Genomic DNA, 15,104 nt, shown 5'->3' on the forward strand with positions numbered 1-15,104 from the left:
TGGGATTGGGCCCACGTGTGCTTTCAGCAGAATGCCAGCAGCAGACTAGCCCCAGTCCTGATACTGCAACTCCATAGTCAGGCAGCTGGTGTGCCGGGAGCACAGCTTGTTCCGCTAATCATAATCTTTAGCTTGAGCTTCCTCCATCTGAGTGTTGTGTCTCATCAGCTGTTTGATTGACAGCTCTCTGAGGCTGGGACTGGGACTATCTTTCCATTATGTGTGTGTACAGCACCTGGCGGTCCTGTTTCCTGACTGGGGTTTCCTGCTGCTACACTGATATAAAAGACGACTCACCATCATTCTGCCTCTAGTGAGTCAGCATAAAAGGTGTAACTAATTACACAGCCCATCCCACTGCAGGAGCACTTCCTATGTATTTAAGGATTGAACATTACAGCACCTGCTGCAAAGACTGGGATCTGGGACACAAGGAATGATCTGCAAGAGGACATGGAGGTAGTATGTGATGCTACCAGGGATTCAGTTTGCAGCTGCTGAGTGAGGCTGGGTTGGGGGCGTTGGGCTGGGGGTGGTTCCCCTCGTAAGAGAGTTTTGGGGCTTTTGAAAAATGCTTTTGAAAAATATTCTCAGCCCGAATTTGGATAAAGAATCAAATGCTCAAAATTCTTCAGGGAACATTAAAAAAAAAAAAGCCCATTCTGGTCAATTGAAACATTTCTTTCTGATTTACAACTTTTTGTTTATTTGCCACTTTCCTTTGTTACATTTCAAAATGAAAAGTTGTTTTGAAACAAACAAGCCTGCTCACCCCAAAACGATTTGTTTAAAAAATGTTGAAACATTTTTTAACATTTTTTTCAAATTGGGAAATTCATTAAAATGAACCTATTCACGTAAGCTAAAGAAGAGATCTTTGGAGTTTGAAAGCATGTCTTTCTCTCTTATCAACAGAAGTTGGTACAAAAAAGATATCCCCTTCCAGTTCCCTTGAATTCTTCTGGCTTTGATGAATCAGCATTTTTCAATGACAATACACTCTGTGAGAAAATTCTTCAGCAGCTCTGCTCCTGAATCCATGACTTGTTTGTTCCCCATGTGGACATTCTTAAGCTGTGGAAGGGTGTGCTGTAGAATTGCAATCACTCTTGTCAATTTCGTTCATATGTCTCTCTCTCTCTCTCTCTCTCTCTCTCTCACACACACACACACGCGCGCACGCGAGTTGTATGTGTTTGATGGCTGCAATTTGTGAGGCTAAATATTATAGTAAGCTGAGCTTTGGGCTTGGACTGTATGACTGCCAATGCCCTCATGGAAACAAATTACGGTTCTCCTGTGATCCCTCTTGGAGTGAAGTTGTTAAATAACCATGACGAAGCAGAGAAATATGCATTCCAAATATCTGTTTGCTGTGTGGAAAACTTTCCCCTAGTTTATCAGCAGAGTAGTAGCATGTGATTCCCTTGCATGTTTATGAACAAAATCCCAGTTTCTGTATGGGAGAGGACAACAGAGATGATTAAATCTACAGTCTGGGATGAAAGGAGAAGCTGGACAATGCATAGAGATGAATTCAGAATAAGAATCAGAATTTCCGCAAAGTCCCAAGTGGGGTGAGACCTGTTGTTCTGTGAAGACTCCTTTCTGGCAATACAGTGTAAAATAGTCAATAGCGAATATAGTCCCATGTGATGGCACTTGGAGCAGTTACAGAGACACCCACCAGTCTCCTCTAGAGCCTTAGCTGCATGGTAGCTGGCTTTTTGCTCTGGTGGTCGAGGCTCATACACTGAGCTCTAGAGGTCCCAGGTTTAGTTCCTCCTGTTGGCTTTACAGTAGCATGAGCATGTTCACTGCCAGAGACCTATGTCCAAAGTCACACACACAAGTGAGTTTGCTGGGGTTCATATTACAAAGCTGCTGTGTGTGTTTACGTTTGTCACAAAAAAGAGGATGCCCCCGAGAGGGAGCATATCTGAATCTACCGACTCACGTTGTATGAATGTGCTATAGTGTATATATAACAGAGACACTCCATCTCAGGGGTGTCCTCTTTTTGGAAGGTCAGGTATCACAAACATTTCATGCGCTCAGCTCCAAAGAAGTCCAGGGTATAAACATCAGAGCTGCTGCATGTTGGCCCTGAGCACAGCTGAGTAACGGCAGGTCAGGCTGGAGATGTGTTGGCATGGGGTGAGGATGGTCGGGTGCTTGTTGTCTTTGAAATAATTGTGAAGAGTCTGGTACCAAGTAGCAAAAATGCTGTGATACTAATGCAACTGCCTGAGCCTAGAAGTTGTAACAGCCTGGGAGCAACTGATACTGAAGGAGGGGTTACAAAGAGTTTCACCCACGCAGAGCTCCTCAAGCAGGGTAATGAGTGCCAATGTGCTCCACTAGTGAAAGTCATCGGGGAAGCGTTACCTCCCCAGGACAGCGACTGGCCACTCAAGATGAAACCAAAGCCAAGAGTGGCCTTCAGAGGCTTCCGTTTCAATCCACCTCCCGAGCACAACAGTTGCTCCCCCTCAACCCCCGATGGCTATGTGGAGATCTGTGTGAACCGTAGGGGTGGCCGGTGCCCAGCTGGGGGCATTTTACAGCCTGACACTGAGACGGAAGGAGAAGCTAATGAGTAGTGGAGGTTGTCTGTCAGAGACACCCTCCCTTTCCCCGGGAGAGCAGCATCATCTAGTAAATCATTTTGCTCGTCTTTAAAGCGCTACCGGACTGCTGTTTTGTTTTTTGTTCCGGATCTTGGTTCGTTGATGACGTCTGGAGCTCAAATGTCTGAGTCTTAGCAGGCTCTTAAGGCAAGCTGCTTTCATCCTCTGAGAATCACAAACCTGTAACACACCACAGCTAGTCTGTCCCGGGCACTGCAGGCCAGAGACATCTGAATGGCAGAGAAGCCCTCATTTATGTGACTTGCTAGCTGATGTTGGGGATCAAACCAGAGCCTTCCAAACTCAAATCTCTGTGGCTTGAGCTCTGGTCCTGTAACAGGTGGCTAATCACTGAGGCTCAGGTACCGAGAAGGGCTACCTGGCACATGCTGACTAGCGGGTTAGACCAGGGATGAGCAAGCTTTTTACATTGGGCCCCACTTCTCATCCCGGCAGTTAGCAGCCCCCCACCATCTGTCTCGCATAATCTAAACCACAGGAAATACTGGTTATGTTCATATGGGGGGGAAAAAATCTTTTGGCCCATGTAAGAAAATAAGTCTGTAGAAAGTAAAAAACTTTATTAATCAGTGAATGCACTAACATAAAAGGGTGTATTAATGAGTCAGGGAATGAGGACATAAGTGTGAATGCACAGACATAAAAACAGGAACATAGTTCAACATTTTTAATGACATGGATGAGCTTGAGACCCAGCAGCCAATTGTGCTGCTCCCTCCTTTACCAAGTGTCACCCTCCAAGGGGGTCAACCCCCACTTTGTGCACCTCTGGGTTAGACTCACCCTGCTGCTTCCTATCTCCAAAGGAAATGCTTGGCTCACCAGCCTGCCAATCCAGCCCCCTTTGCTAGCATAACCCGACCATCTCTAACGCTTCCAAGCTATGCTGGTGTGGGAAAGACATTCTCCTACCATTTTAAATTCAGGGAAAGGCATCTCCCTGTGGAATGCATGTGGCCACCGCGTCTTCCTCTCTCTGCCTTTCGCTGGCTCCACGCTCAACAGCCCCCTGGCTTTTTTTCTTTCTTGGGGCGGCGATTGCTGCTTTTTCCATCCATGACCCTTTCACCATAAATCCTTTCATGGCTCTGTTTCCCTTCTGAATCACGTGCCATTTGTTCCCTTTGCTCCTGGTTTTTGCCTGATGCCCTCTGGATACTGTTTACTTGACAAGACATCAAACCAGCGATGTGACCACTTGCAGCCATTAAAAAAGAACTCCTTGCAGTTTTTGGGAGGGCTCCAATTTGGCTAATTACATTCTGCTGTAAATAGCCCGCTGCAGTTTTAATTGGCTGGGGTAGTCTTAGTTTCCTGCTCCTAATGGCTGTGTGGGTGTTGCTGTGTGCTGTTAAAATGTCTGCTACGTTTCACTCCAGAGCTGACTGCATTGTAGTGGTTGGGGTAAAGGGAAAGTGATTTCCTTATGCAGTCAGTAGGATGTCATTTTGAAAATGTGTGGTGGTCTCAGCAATGAGAGAGGGAAAATTTGGGAGCGGGGAGGAGAAGGAGCAATTCTGCTGCATAAAACATAGACGTTCACAGGATGGCTACTTTCAGATTGCAGATTGGCTCTGCCGAATTAAAAAGCCCAGACCTGGAAAGGCATGTTGGGAAGAGCAGCTCTGCTGACCCCAAGTCACAAATGAGGCCCCAAGCTGCGACACCTTTCCCAGCCCTAAACTCCTTTATGGTTACTATTATTTAAAAAAAAAAAACACAACAAAGGCCTTACTGGGAACAAGAGGACTTTATTGTCGGCCCTTTCTGTGTTTCAAAGTCTGGAGAAGCAACCCTGGGTCCGTTGTCGGAGGAGGGCAAATGGTTATCTCTGCACAGCAGCAGAACCTTTTTAACATATCAGTGAGTGGAGGAGCTTTCTCAGCATCTCAGCTGGGAGATCGCATCCTCCTCCCAGAAGCTTAATGGAGATACACATTCAATAGCAAGAGAGTCTGGAACTTGAATGTTCAAGGAAAAGATTTTTCTAGGGATTGCAAACAGGAACTGGTTTGGCAAGGGCTGAGGCTAACCCATGTCTGGAAGACCCTGAATGCAAATGGTCCCATCCCAGATGAAGAAACTACCAAAGGACTCTTTCCATGCCTCCCCAAACACCCAGCCTTTGAGCAGCTCAGCAGCAGTTCATGTCCCGAGCTCTGAAAGGACCACAGATTAAGGCAGCACTAAGGCTGCGGCTGGGCTGAAAGAGAGATACTATTATGCTACTATTTCAGAGATGAGCAAACTTGTTGTGTGGGACCCCACTTTTCATCCCTGCAATTAGCAGCTCCCCACTATCTGTCTAATGTAATCCAAACTGATAAAAATGTTGGTTATGTTCTTACGAAAAAAAAACCCCCAAAACAAAACCCTTTTGACATAAGAAAATTTGTCTGTAGAACATAAATCTCCATTAATCAGCATATAAATGGGAATACATAGACATCAAAACAATAAGATAGTTCAACATTTTTAATGAGATGGATGAGCCTGAGACCCAGCAGCCAATCATGCTGTGCCCCCACTTAGGAAATTTCATGCCCCCCTCTGAGGGGGACCCGCCTCCCATTTTGCACACCACTGTTCTATTTGCAGCCTTCCAGAGGTTCCCTCTCTCTTGACCTTGTGGGTTCTCCTACCATTCCCAGCTCCAGCCCTGGCTTTCCGGAATTTGTGGCTGTATCTTAGTGCCTCCTTTCATCCCTGGAGCAGTGAAGTGGAATAGACATTGAGGGAGGGGGAACAAGAACATAAGAACAGCCACACTGGGTCAGACCAAAGGTCTCTTTAGCCCACTATCCACCCTGCCAGCAGAGGTCACTGCAAGGATGTCCCAGAGGAATGAACAGAATAGGTCATTATCAAAGTGATCCCTCTTCAGTTTCACACATACAGAATGGGGAGAGACTGTCTAGGAGTGACTACAGCAGAAAGTGATCTAGGGATTATAGCGGACCACAAGCTAAATATGAGTCAACAGCGTGATGCTGTTGCAAAAAAAGCAAACATGATTCTGGGATGCATTAACAGGTGTGTTGTGAACAAGACACGAGAAGTCATTCTCCCGCTCTACTCTGCCTTGGTTAGGCGTCAGCTGGAGTATTGTGTCCAGTTCTGGGCACCGCATTCAAAAAGATGTGGAGAAACTTGAGAGGGTCCAGAAAAGAGCGACAAGAATGATTAAAGGTCTAGAGAATGTGACCTATGAAAAAAGGTTGAAAGAATTGGGCTTGTTTAGTTTGGAAAAGAGAAGATTGAGGGGAGACATGATAGTGGTTTTCAGGTATCTAAAAGGGAGTCATAAGGAGGAAGGAGAAAACTTGTTCTTCTTGGCCTCTGAGGATAGAACAAGAGGCAACAGGCTTAAAGTGCAGCAAGGGAGGTTTAGGCTGGACATTAGGAAAAAGTTCCTAACTGTCAGGGCGGTCAAACACTGGAACGAATTGCCAAGGGAGGTTGTGGAATCTACATCGCTGGAGATATTTAAGAACAGGTTAGATAGATGTCTATCAGTGATGGTTTAGACAGTACTTGGTCCTGCCATTGGGGCAGGGGGCTGGACTCGATGACCTCTCGAGGTCCCTTCCAGTCCCAGTGTTCTATGATTCTATGATTCTGACATCTGTTTCCAACCTCTGACAAACAGAGGCTAGGGACACCGTTCCTACCCATCCTAGCTAATAGCAATTTATGGACCTAACAAGAGACTACCTATGGCCATGTCTCACCAGGCTGTTACATCATCTTATTCATTTGGCCGGGCCAGAACATAATGGGAAGTCCAAGAGTCTATGCATATATCTGAATATACTTCCTCATAAAAGCCATCTTGACTGTGTTTGAGCAAATGACAAGGGGCACAGGATCCTAGCCAGTCCATGGGATTTTATAACTTGCAGTAAGGTCCACACCAACAAGGAGATCAGAGATTTGGCCCCTCAGGCCAAGCTTTTTAGTTCTCCTGCCTGTCATTACAGCACTCTCTCTATCCCACTGGCTGGCCCTTCTGCACTCGCTCCTGGCTATGGTCTCATAAGAGATGTTGACAGCCTATCCCTTCAGCCAGCCACTGGGGCAAGGCTCTGAGCATGTCTCATCATCTGTTTCGCTCTGAGGGTTGTGGTTTGCTGCTGGAGGCCGGAGCTCAACGTGATCTGCCTGGATTATCGAACGCTGCTGAACGGCTGGGTCATTTTAATACTGCGGGGACCACAGGTGCATTTGATGGCTTCGTTGTTACAGCCAAAAGTCTGGAGACAGCTATGTAGCTGGCCATCCGCTCCCCCCACGCACCATTCCCCATAGCAAATTACAGCATGCGTATCTCTGCGCTCACACATACACAGGCCTTGAGGTTACAGCATTCCCGGGAAACATAGGAAGGGAAAGATTATCGGCCTGTGTAAATTGCATCATGTTTCCCTTCCCAAGCCTGCCCTGGAATAAGTCCTGCAGAAAGGGCAGCTGTTTCTTTTGCATCAGCTTTTGGTTTTGATCCCGAAAGGTTATGCTCTAACCTCCTCCTTCCAAAGTCCTTTCTATCAGCTTCTCTCATCTCCACTTTGTCTCTTGCCCTGTTTCCCAGCTGGAGAAGAGGGAGCAAAACACCCATAAAAATCTACAAGGAGTACAAAAGGGAAATATAAGCCCCCAGCACAGCAACTCATCAGCAGAGGAACAGTGTGGAACATGAACTGGGTATGGCTATTGGTCGTTCTTGCCCAGCTACAGAGTGCTGGTGTTACTGCCGCATTTGATACCGAAGAAGAAGGTTTATCACTGATGTCTGTTTTTTCCCATGCCAATCTCAAAGCACTTTGGAAAAGCAGGGAGGAATTAGTATTCCCACAGGGAAATTAAGGAACAGTGCAGCTCAGTGACTGACTGACTTGAGCTCCCTCAGGGAATCAGAGGCTGATCCAGCAATAGGATCCAGGAGCTTGGTTCTCCATTGCTGGGGTGGTGTAAAAGGGATTCAGGTGCCCAAAGATGCAGATGGAGGCATAGTAAGATTCTGAAAAGCATTGACTTGGGTTATGTGCCAGTGCTAGGTCAGCAATGGGACTTGAGCGTATCAGCACTGAGCCCTAGTTTGGGTGTGGCAGGTGTACTATTGCATCGGTGCCTTAGGTATGGCTAGCCTGAGAGTCCTGCCAAGGCTTCAGCCTGAAGCAGTCTGCTTTTGCGTGCCCATGGTTGGAAGCTCAGGGCCCTCTAGGAATTTACCAGCAGATCCTTAAGAGCAATGGTAACGTAGGTGCCTATTGGTTGGACAGCAGCCGAAGGGAGGTTTGAGTGGTGCTTCTGTCCTTGGATGATTCCAATCTGTAAGCTTAATTGTCTTTCAAGGGGACTCAGGAGCTGAACTTATTTCAGTGCTTGATGCCTATCTGCTTCTTTAGGCACCTAAATCCCTTGGGAAATTTTTTCCCCAGCACCTGACTCCCAACTTTGTATCCTGGTCACTCAACCCCAGTGCCTCTTAAGCCACATGGCTCTTTCCTCTGGAAATGTGCTCTAGGTAAATAGTAACTGTCACTAGAGCTGCAGTCCCTGTTAGCTTCTGAGGAGAGAGTCAGCTGCCACCCAGCTAATTAGAGTGCTCTCAGCTGGCAACATGTTTCCATTGGTGGTGCACATCCACATATGCCTTGGTGCACATAATAAAAATTATTCTGCCCATAGATGGAGAAAATAGAGGGAACTCTGCACTAGAGACAAGTAAAAATAGCCACAGAGTTTGTATTTGCACCCAGAGGTAAGCGTTGGAGGAGAGTCTTGTCTAGTTCATTCAGATTCCCACATCTGTTTGGAATGGGGCTTTTGGTTCATTTGTCCTTTGCTAGCTAATGGAGACAGCTGTGCAATTTGGAGGCAAACGCAGGCAGCCCCAGCTTCTGTGGTGTTCAGCTCTGCAGTGTAGAATTCAGCCCAGCTCTGAGTAACATGATCCAGTCTCTCTCTGTGTATAGCAGCGACTGTTCGTTTTGAGAGTGAGAGAACCACAAAGGCAGGTTGCTAAGGACATTTATTTTGGTCTTCTTACATGTATACCGGTAAATTGACATCTCTGAGTCATAAGCTCCTTTCTTGCTCTGCCGTTTGTGGTCTGAAGATTTTGCTACCTATAAAACATATTTTATGTGAAAACCGATTCCACTCTTCAGTTAAGTTCACGACACAGGGGCATGATACTGATCTCACATCTTTATAGCACCTTTCAAAGTCCCTTTACAAGCCAGTTATGCAAACTAGAGCTGTGCTGATTCCAGCGATCCCATGCATGCAAGCCCATGCACACACTCACAGGGGGACACACTGACTGTCTCTTCCCCCCTTTCTCTTCCCTCCCTATCACACAAAAACAAACCCAGCTTACCTAGATACACCCCTCCACCCACCCACCCACAGCATGCATGCCCTTCCCTGAGCATACACGCCTTACACATACCCCATAAATGCAGCCATTTCTGGTGTGGAGTTCATCTGGCTGTGCAAGAGGGTACAACTCTGACAGTTTAGGTGAGCAGTTGAAAAGGACCACCTGTGGCTGAAATGGCAGAAGGAACGCTGTTGTCTTGGAGTCAACAAGAAGTCCTCTTGGATAGCCAAAGTGTCTTGTCTGCCATGAAAAGTTGTGTGTTCTCATAGAGTCCTGGTGGAAGAGTCCCATGGCTATTTTGAACAGGAAGACATGTCTTTTTGCTCAGGCTGCATCTACAATAGCAAGTTCTTTTGGCAGATTTTTTGAAAGAAAGGGGGCTCTCTTGAAAGAGCCCATGGAGCACCTCACACAAAATGCATTCTTTTGAAAGTCAGTAGAAAGACTGTGACGCTCCTTTTGAAATCACTTTTCCTTTCCCATTTCAGGAAGCGAGGCCCCTTTTGAAAGCTTCTTTTGAAAGAAAATGTACAAATGCTCCGCAGGGCCTTTCTTTCGAAAGAAGTCTTCATTTTTGATCCCTGGCCCATTCATTCAAAAGAGCAGGGCTGCGTGGACGCTCTCTTTTAGAAGAGCAGTTCACTCTTGTGATCCACTTTTGTGTGTGTGGACGCTCTCTTTTGAAAGAAGTTCTTTCAGAAGAGCTTCTTTCAAAAGATTGCTGTAGTGTAGACATAGCCTCAGCGTCCAGGTGATGGAAGGCTAGGTGAAGGCATGTAGCTGGGTTGTTATTGAGCAGCTGGGCCTAAGCCATAGCCCATAGAAAACCTGGATTGCAGTGGCATTTGGATCAAGCCCTATGTGAACAGCTGAGACCAAAGTATGGTACCATCCTTCCTCAATCTCCTTATTTTTATTCAGGCCTCCTAGAAAAGCCCTGTTTGTACCAAAAAGCCATATGAAGAGGATGGTGTGACTGCAAAAGAGACTGGAGCTCGTTCTGAGGCTATGTCTACACAGCAGCTTCATTTCAAAATAATCCATTCTGGAACAGTTTCTTTCAAAATAACACAGCTGCACACAGGAATGCATTTCAAAATAGCACCCAGCTACTTCAAAATAGTGTGTCTGGAAACATAGTGCCTATTTCAAAATAGAGCCAAAGGATACCATTATGGCTTATTTCAAAATCAGAGGGGTCGCCGTGTTAGTCTGTATCTGCAAAAACAACAAGAAGTCCTGTGGCACCTTTTTGACTAACACATGTTGGAGCATAAGCTTTCGTGGGCAAAGACCAGCTTCATCAGGACTTCTGACTGTTATTTCAAAATAGCGCTAGTCTGTGTCTTAACAGTGCCTATTTTGAAACGGGCGCTATTCCTCCTGCACTGAGGTTTGCTGATTTCAAAATAATGTGCTTGCTCTTTTGAATTTATTTCAAACTACTGTGCGGGTAGTGTAGATGCTTGCAAAGTTATTTCAAAAGAACAGCTGTTCTCTTGAAATAGCTTTCCTGTGTGGCCCTAGCGCCTCTGTCCAGTTCTCCCAGGATTTCAGAATACTGTAAATTCTGTAGTATCCTAGCCTATGTCTACACGGTGGGCACTGGTTCGGGATAGGAAGGTATGGGGAGATAACTGCCTGCGTCTAAGCAACGCACCTGTAGTCTCAAAACAATTTTCAAGATTAGGGGTGCGCTATTCCAGCATCCCTGTAAACCTCCTTGCCGGAACTAGGGCTTTACCCACGGTGCTGTATAGCCAGTGCCATGTGCCGAAGCAGCCTTCCCTTAGTGGGGGTCAAACCCTTACATTGGAACCTTCCCTCCAGCACTGCCCTGCCCTGCCCTAGAGAAGGGGCACGAGCTTTCTGTCCGGCCAGCCTCGGCTGGGGCGTGGGACGGGGACTCCTTGCGCCCTGTATGGCTAAGGCAGGGCACCGTCTCCCCTGCACCCCAACGGGCGAGGCATAGGACTTCCCCCTCCTCGCCCCTACCTTTACCCGGACATGGGAGCTGCCCTGCGGCGGGCCCCTCTAGCTGGCCAGGGCCCTCCCCGCTCCGCTGGGTGGGGCAGGCTGGTGCGCCCTGCCCTCTCCAAAGCGCCCGGGGCCGTGCGCGCCTCTCCGGGCTCTTGAAGCCCGCTGAGGCCGGCTGGGCGGGGGAAGGCGGGTCCCTCCCCCGGCCGCTGTCACTGAAGCTGAGCCCGGCCCATCGCCCTCCCCTTCCCTGCAGCCAGCAGCTGCTCACCCCAACCGCTGCTCGCTGGGCTGGGGGTGGCGGAGGGAAGGGAAGGGAAGGGAAGGGGAGGGGGCCTCGGCCGCGGCGGCTGTGCGCAGATCCGCCCTAGAGGAATAAGAGCGAGGGAGCGCGGAAGGCAGAGAAAGGAGAGATCCCGAGGCCGGGCCGAGGGCTGAGCGCGGGGCCGGGGCAGGAGGGAGGGCGGAGAGACGCGCCCCCGGCTTCTCCGCGAGCGCAGCTGTGCGCCGGCAGGGGCGCGCGCCACCCTTCCCAGCAGGGGGCACCCCGGCGCCGGCCTCTGCCGCAGCGCCCCCGGCGCGGAGCAGTGCCGCACAGCGCGGAGGCGAGCGGGGAGCGAGCCATGAAGGCGGCCGTGGACATCAAGCCCACCCTGACCATCATCAAAACCGAGCGGGTGGATGTGGAGTTCTTCCCTTCCCCGGGTAAGCTGGGCGGCCGCTCGCCCCGGGCGTGGCGGGGGGTGAGTTTCCCGGCTGGACTCTTGCTCGTGGGGTCCGGGAGCCGTACTCTGGGCACTTCTCCCCGGCTCTGGCTGGGGCATTGCCCCGCGGGGCGGGCGTGATAGTTAAGTTCAGGGCTGGTGATCTGGGACCTCTGCCCTGGGTGCCTGCGGTTCATTTCGCTGCTGGATCTGTGCTGGGAGCTGTGTCGCCTACACACTCTGGGACCTCTGAGGGAGTTGTGGGAAGGCGGCCACAGAGGGAGAAGTGGCTGCTGGTCTCTAGCTTGGGAGGAGGGTTGCTTGGGGCCCGTGAGGCTCTTTTTGGGCAGAATCTAAGCTTCTTGCCCCCTGGGATTCACGAGAGCCGCCCCCCTCAGTGCCGTTGATTTTTGCAGCTGTTCTTTCCGTGGGTGGGAGACTGGGGGGTAAAATATTTGCCTTGCGAGTTTTGCAAAATGCGTGGGCTGAAACGGTGACCACCTCTCCCCTCCCCTTTGATCGTAAGGGGATCTGCTGCAGGCCACCTCTGCCCTTCCTCCTCGTTCCCAGGTACAAGAGTGAGGAGCTGTGGAACACATTTAGAGAAGATGGGACTAAGACACAAGGCTCTGATCTTGGATCAGTTTTAAGACTGTTTTATTGCTGATGCAAATGCTATGCTCAGATAGTTTTTGTGGCTCTAGATGGTTTGGTATACGGAGCCAGGACTCTGGAGGGAGAGATTTGGGGATGGGGAAGCTCTGATCACTTTTACACAGAGAAACTGCCTCTCTCCAAATAGCAGAGCAATTTTTATTATCAAGGCAGCTCTAATGGGCTCACGCAAGATCCTGGAAATAATCTGTGGCCCCAAATCTCAAGCCTAGCATGCAGGCCCATCAGCACAGACATGCTCAATATTTAAACCGGACTGCATTGCTGCGCCTACCTTTCCCTGGGCAGTTTGTGGGTGGGTGTGGGTACCGATGTTACCGTGAGAGAGAGTTTCAGTAACTTGTTTTGTTATTTATTGTTACCTGCTATGAGTTTAGCTGCTGCTCGCTGTGGTTAACACTTATGCTTCAGCCTCTGCCATAAAAAGGGCTTTTCTCATTCTAGCCTCATTTAACTTGCTTGCCTGTCCCCTAACACTAAAGCAACTTCCATTTCAGCTTTAGCCTGGGAAACAGTCTGTAGTGTTAGCTGTCTTTAGTCATGAAAAGGCCTGCAGGGAAAACTTTTCCCACTAGGTTCAAGACAGGTTAAACTCAGCTCCATTACTTCTCTTTGTAGTGGCAAGGTCTTCTCGTGATTGAAATTCATGTTTCTGGCCTTTGTAGAGTACCAGAGTAATAAATAAATAAATAAACCAGTTGGAGAGTTCTGCATTTCTTGGTCAGTTACAGAGTTTCTAGGAAATACAGTCCGGGCTCTGTTCCTGCCAGTTGTTGTGCTTTCAGGTTGCATGTGGGAAAACTAGTGACAGCTGACAGTAAAAATACAGGGGGCCAGTATGGTTTAGTGGTTAGCGTGCCGAGATAAACTACAAACTGGTATCAGATCAGCTTGCCTGCAGATAACTACAGTAAATCGATAGGTGCATAGGTTGCACAACATCACATGCAAGTGTAATGTGTTTGCCAGGCGCCCATCCAAATGCAAAACCTAGCTGTAGATGCTGCCTGATTTTTTCAAAGGCAATTTCAGCAGAAGTTTGCAGATGCTCAGTCCCTCTGGCAAGCAGGACAGTGCTGTGTAGAGCCCTGTTATGCTGGGATAGTGGGTACAGTTTAAAACAGGGAGCAAATCCCATTTTCAGAAAGAATTCAGGCACGTAAGGGGGTCAAAGTCTCATTGCACTAGACTCCCAATGGCCAGAGTTTTAAAGGTATTTAAGCACTAACAGATACCGATAAGCACCTCTGGGATTTTCAAAACAGCGACAAACATCTAGTGTTGAAGGCACACAGTTACTTTGCAAGGCAAAGGCAGGGAGGTATGAGAGCAGAAGTTTCTGTTTTTACTTGGGGAGATTTGTATGGAGGATCTGGGGGGCAAGATGAGAGATTCATTTTGTCTCTCTACTCATGTAAGGTGTTTGCTAACATTTAAACACCTCTTGGCATTAGCCTGTAAGTGACAGGTTTCTTTGCCATGTCAGAATGAGGGGGCACAGTTCTGCCCTGTCACACCCATTCAGTGGACGTGGACTTCATGGGGCTCCCTGGAGGTAAGGTGAGAGCAGAATTCTGCTCTGCTCTGGTTGGGTGGTGGTGTTTGGAGAGAGAACCATTGGTTTGAATAAGCTGAGTTTCTTTTCTGTACGTTAACAAGCCCATCAAAGTTTAAGCCTGATTCTTCCAGTGGATTGGAGGACTGCAGGCATTTTTTAAAAGTTGACCCAAAGTTCAATCTTTGGCTGGAAGAGCACTAAAAAAATGAGACGACTTCCTATCGCGTGTAGTTCCCGTTGCTTCTGTTTTGGTGGTTGTACTGCTCTTGTGAGCCAAAGTCACTGTTGTCCATTAGGAAGCTTAACCCTGTTTTCCCCTTAACTTTTTAAACAAAAGTTGAAGTGTTCCTACAGGTGGCTTGATGAATGCCAAGAGCCTGAGGCCGGTCTGGGCTGTTTTCCCTTGCAGCTGATGACTCTCTGTCTATAGAAAATTAGGCTCCCCTATCCTTACCTACAAGGGATGGAGGTTCAGTGTCCCTGGCCCGTTCAGTCCTTTGTCTCCTTGAGACTTCCAGTGTTGTGTGATATGGACGTTTGCTTCCCTAGGAATGGATGAAGAGCTGCAGTGCCTTCGCCATAGGCTAACATGCCAGTGGTGCCAACTTTGGGTCACTCACTACTCAACAAGGAAGAAGTGGGTCTGTCCCACGAAAGCTCACCACCTAATAAATTATTTTGTTAGTCTGTTAAGTGCTACTGGACTGCTTTTTTGTTTTGACTGAACAAGGGAAAGATCCTGCCTTCTTTAGTCAGGCCCTGACCCTCCTCATCCTCCTGCTGCTCTGTTGTTTTTGTCGTCTGTGAGTCACCCTCTTATCTGCTGGCTTAATTGTATGCAGTGTCAATTGCTGCAGTCTTAGTTTATTTCAGTTTGGGGTATGCCAGGTGCCTGATGCTCTTGTAAAACAATGAAGATGCATGAGCTGGGCTAATAGCTAGGGAAAGCTCTTCTCATACTTTCCTTCTTCCTCCCCTGCTCTTGGAATAAAATTCTGCTGCCATCCACTCAGGGCCTGTTCAACCCACCTTAGATGGGACATGTAACGTACCCTGATGGCTTAAAAGAGAGGGTAGATTGTCTTGGATCTCTCGCTCGGCACCCTCAGGACCTGACCGGTGCCAGATGAGAAAATTTGCTGGATGACAGGAGG

General features: G+C 48.3%; 1 protein-coding gene across 3 annotated transcripts in view; it reads left to right on the plus strand.

The window, feature by feature from the left end:
• Positions 1 to 15,104, plus strand: part of ETS1 (ETS proto-oncogene 1, transcription factor) — a 127,140-nt gene that overhangs the window by 42,345 nt on the left and 69,691 nt on the right. Inside the window, exon 1 of one of the 3 annotated variants that reach the window (XM_074976753.1) lies at positions 11,363 to 11,718. The exons of the other annotated variants lie outside the window; for them this stretch is intronic. Coding sequence (XP_074832854.1) covers positions 11,637 to 11,718 — 82 coding nt within the window. The 5' untranslated portion in view covers positions 11,363 to 11,636. Of the gene's footprint in view, positions 1 to 11,362; positions 11,719 to 15,104 lie in introns of those variants that run through there. 3 annotated transcript variants of the gene reach the window in all.

Source organism: Carettochelys insculpta, chromosome 25 (genome assembly GCF_033958435.1).
Source record: "Carettochelys insculpta isolate YL-2023 chromosome 25, ASM3395843v1, whole genome shotgun sequence".
NCBI classification, from domain to species: Eukaryota; Metazoa; Chordata; order Testudines; family Carettochelyidae; genus Carettochelys; species Carettochelys insculpta.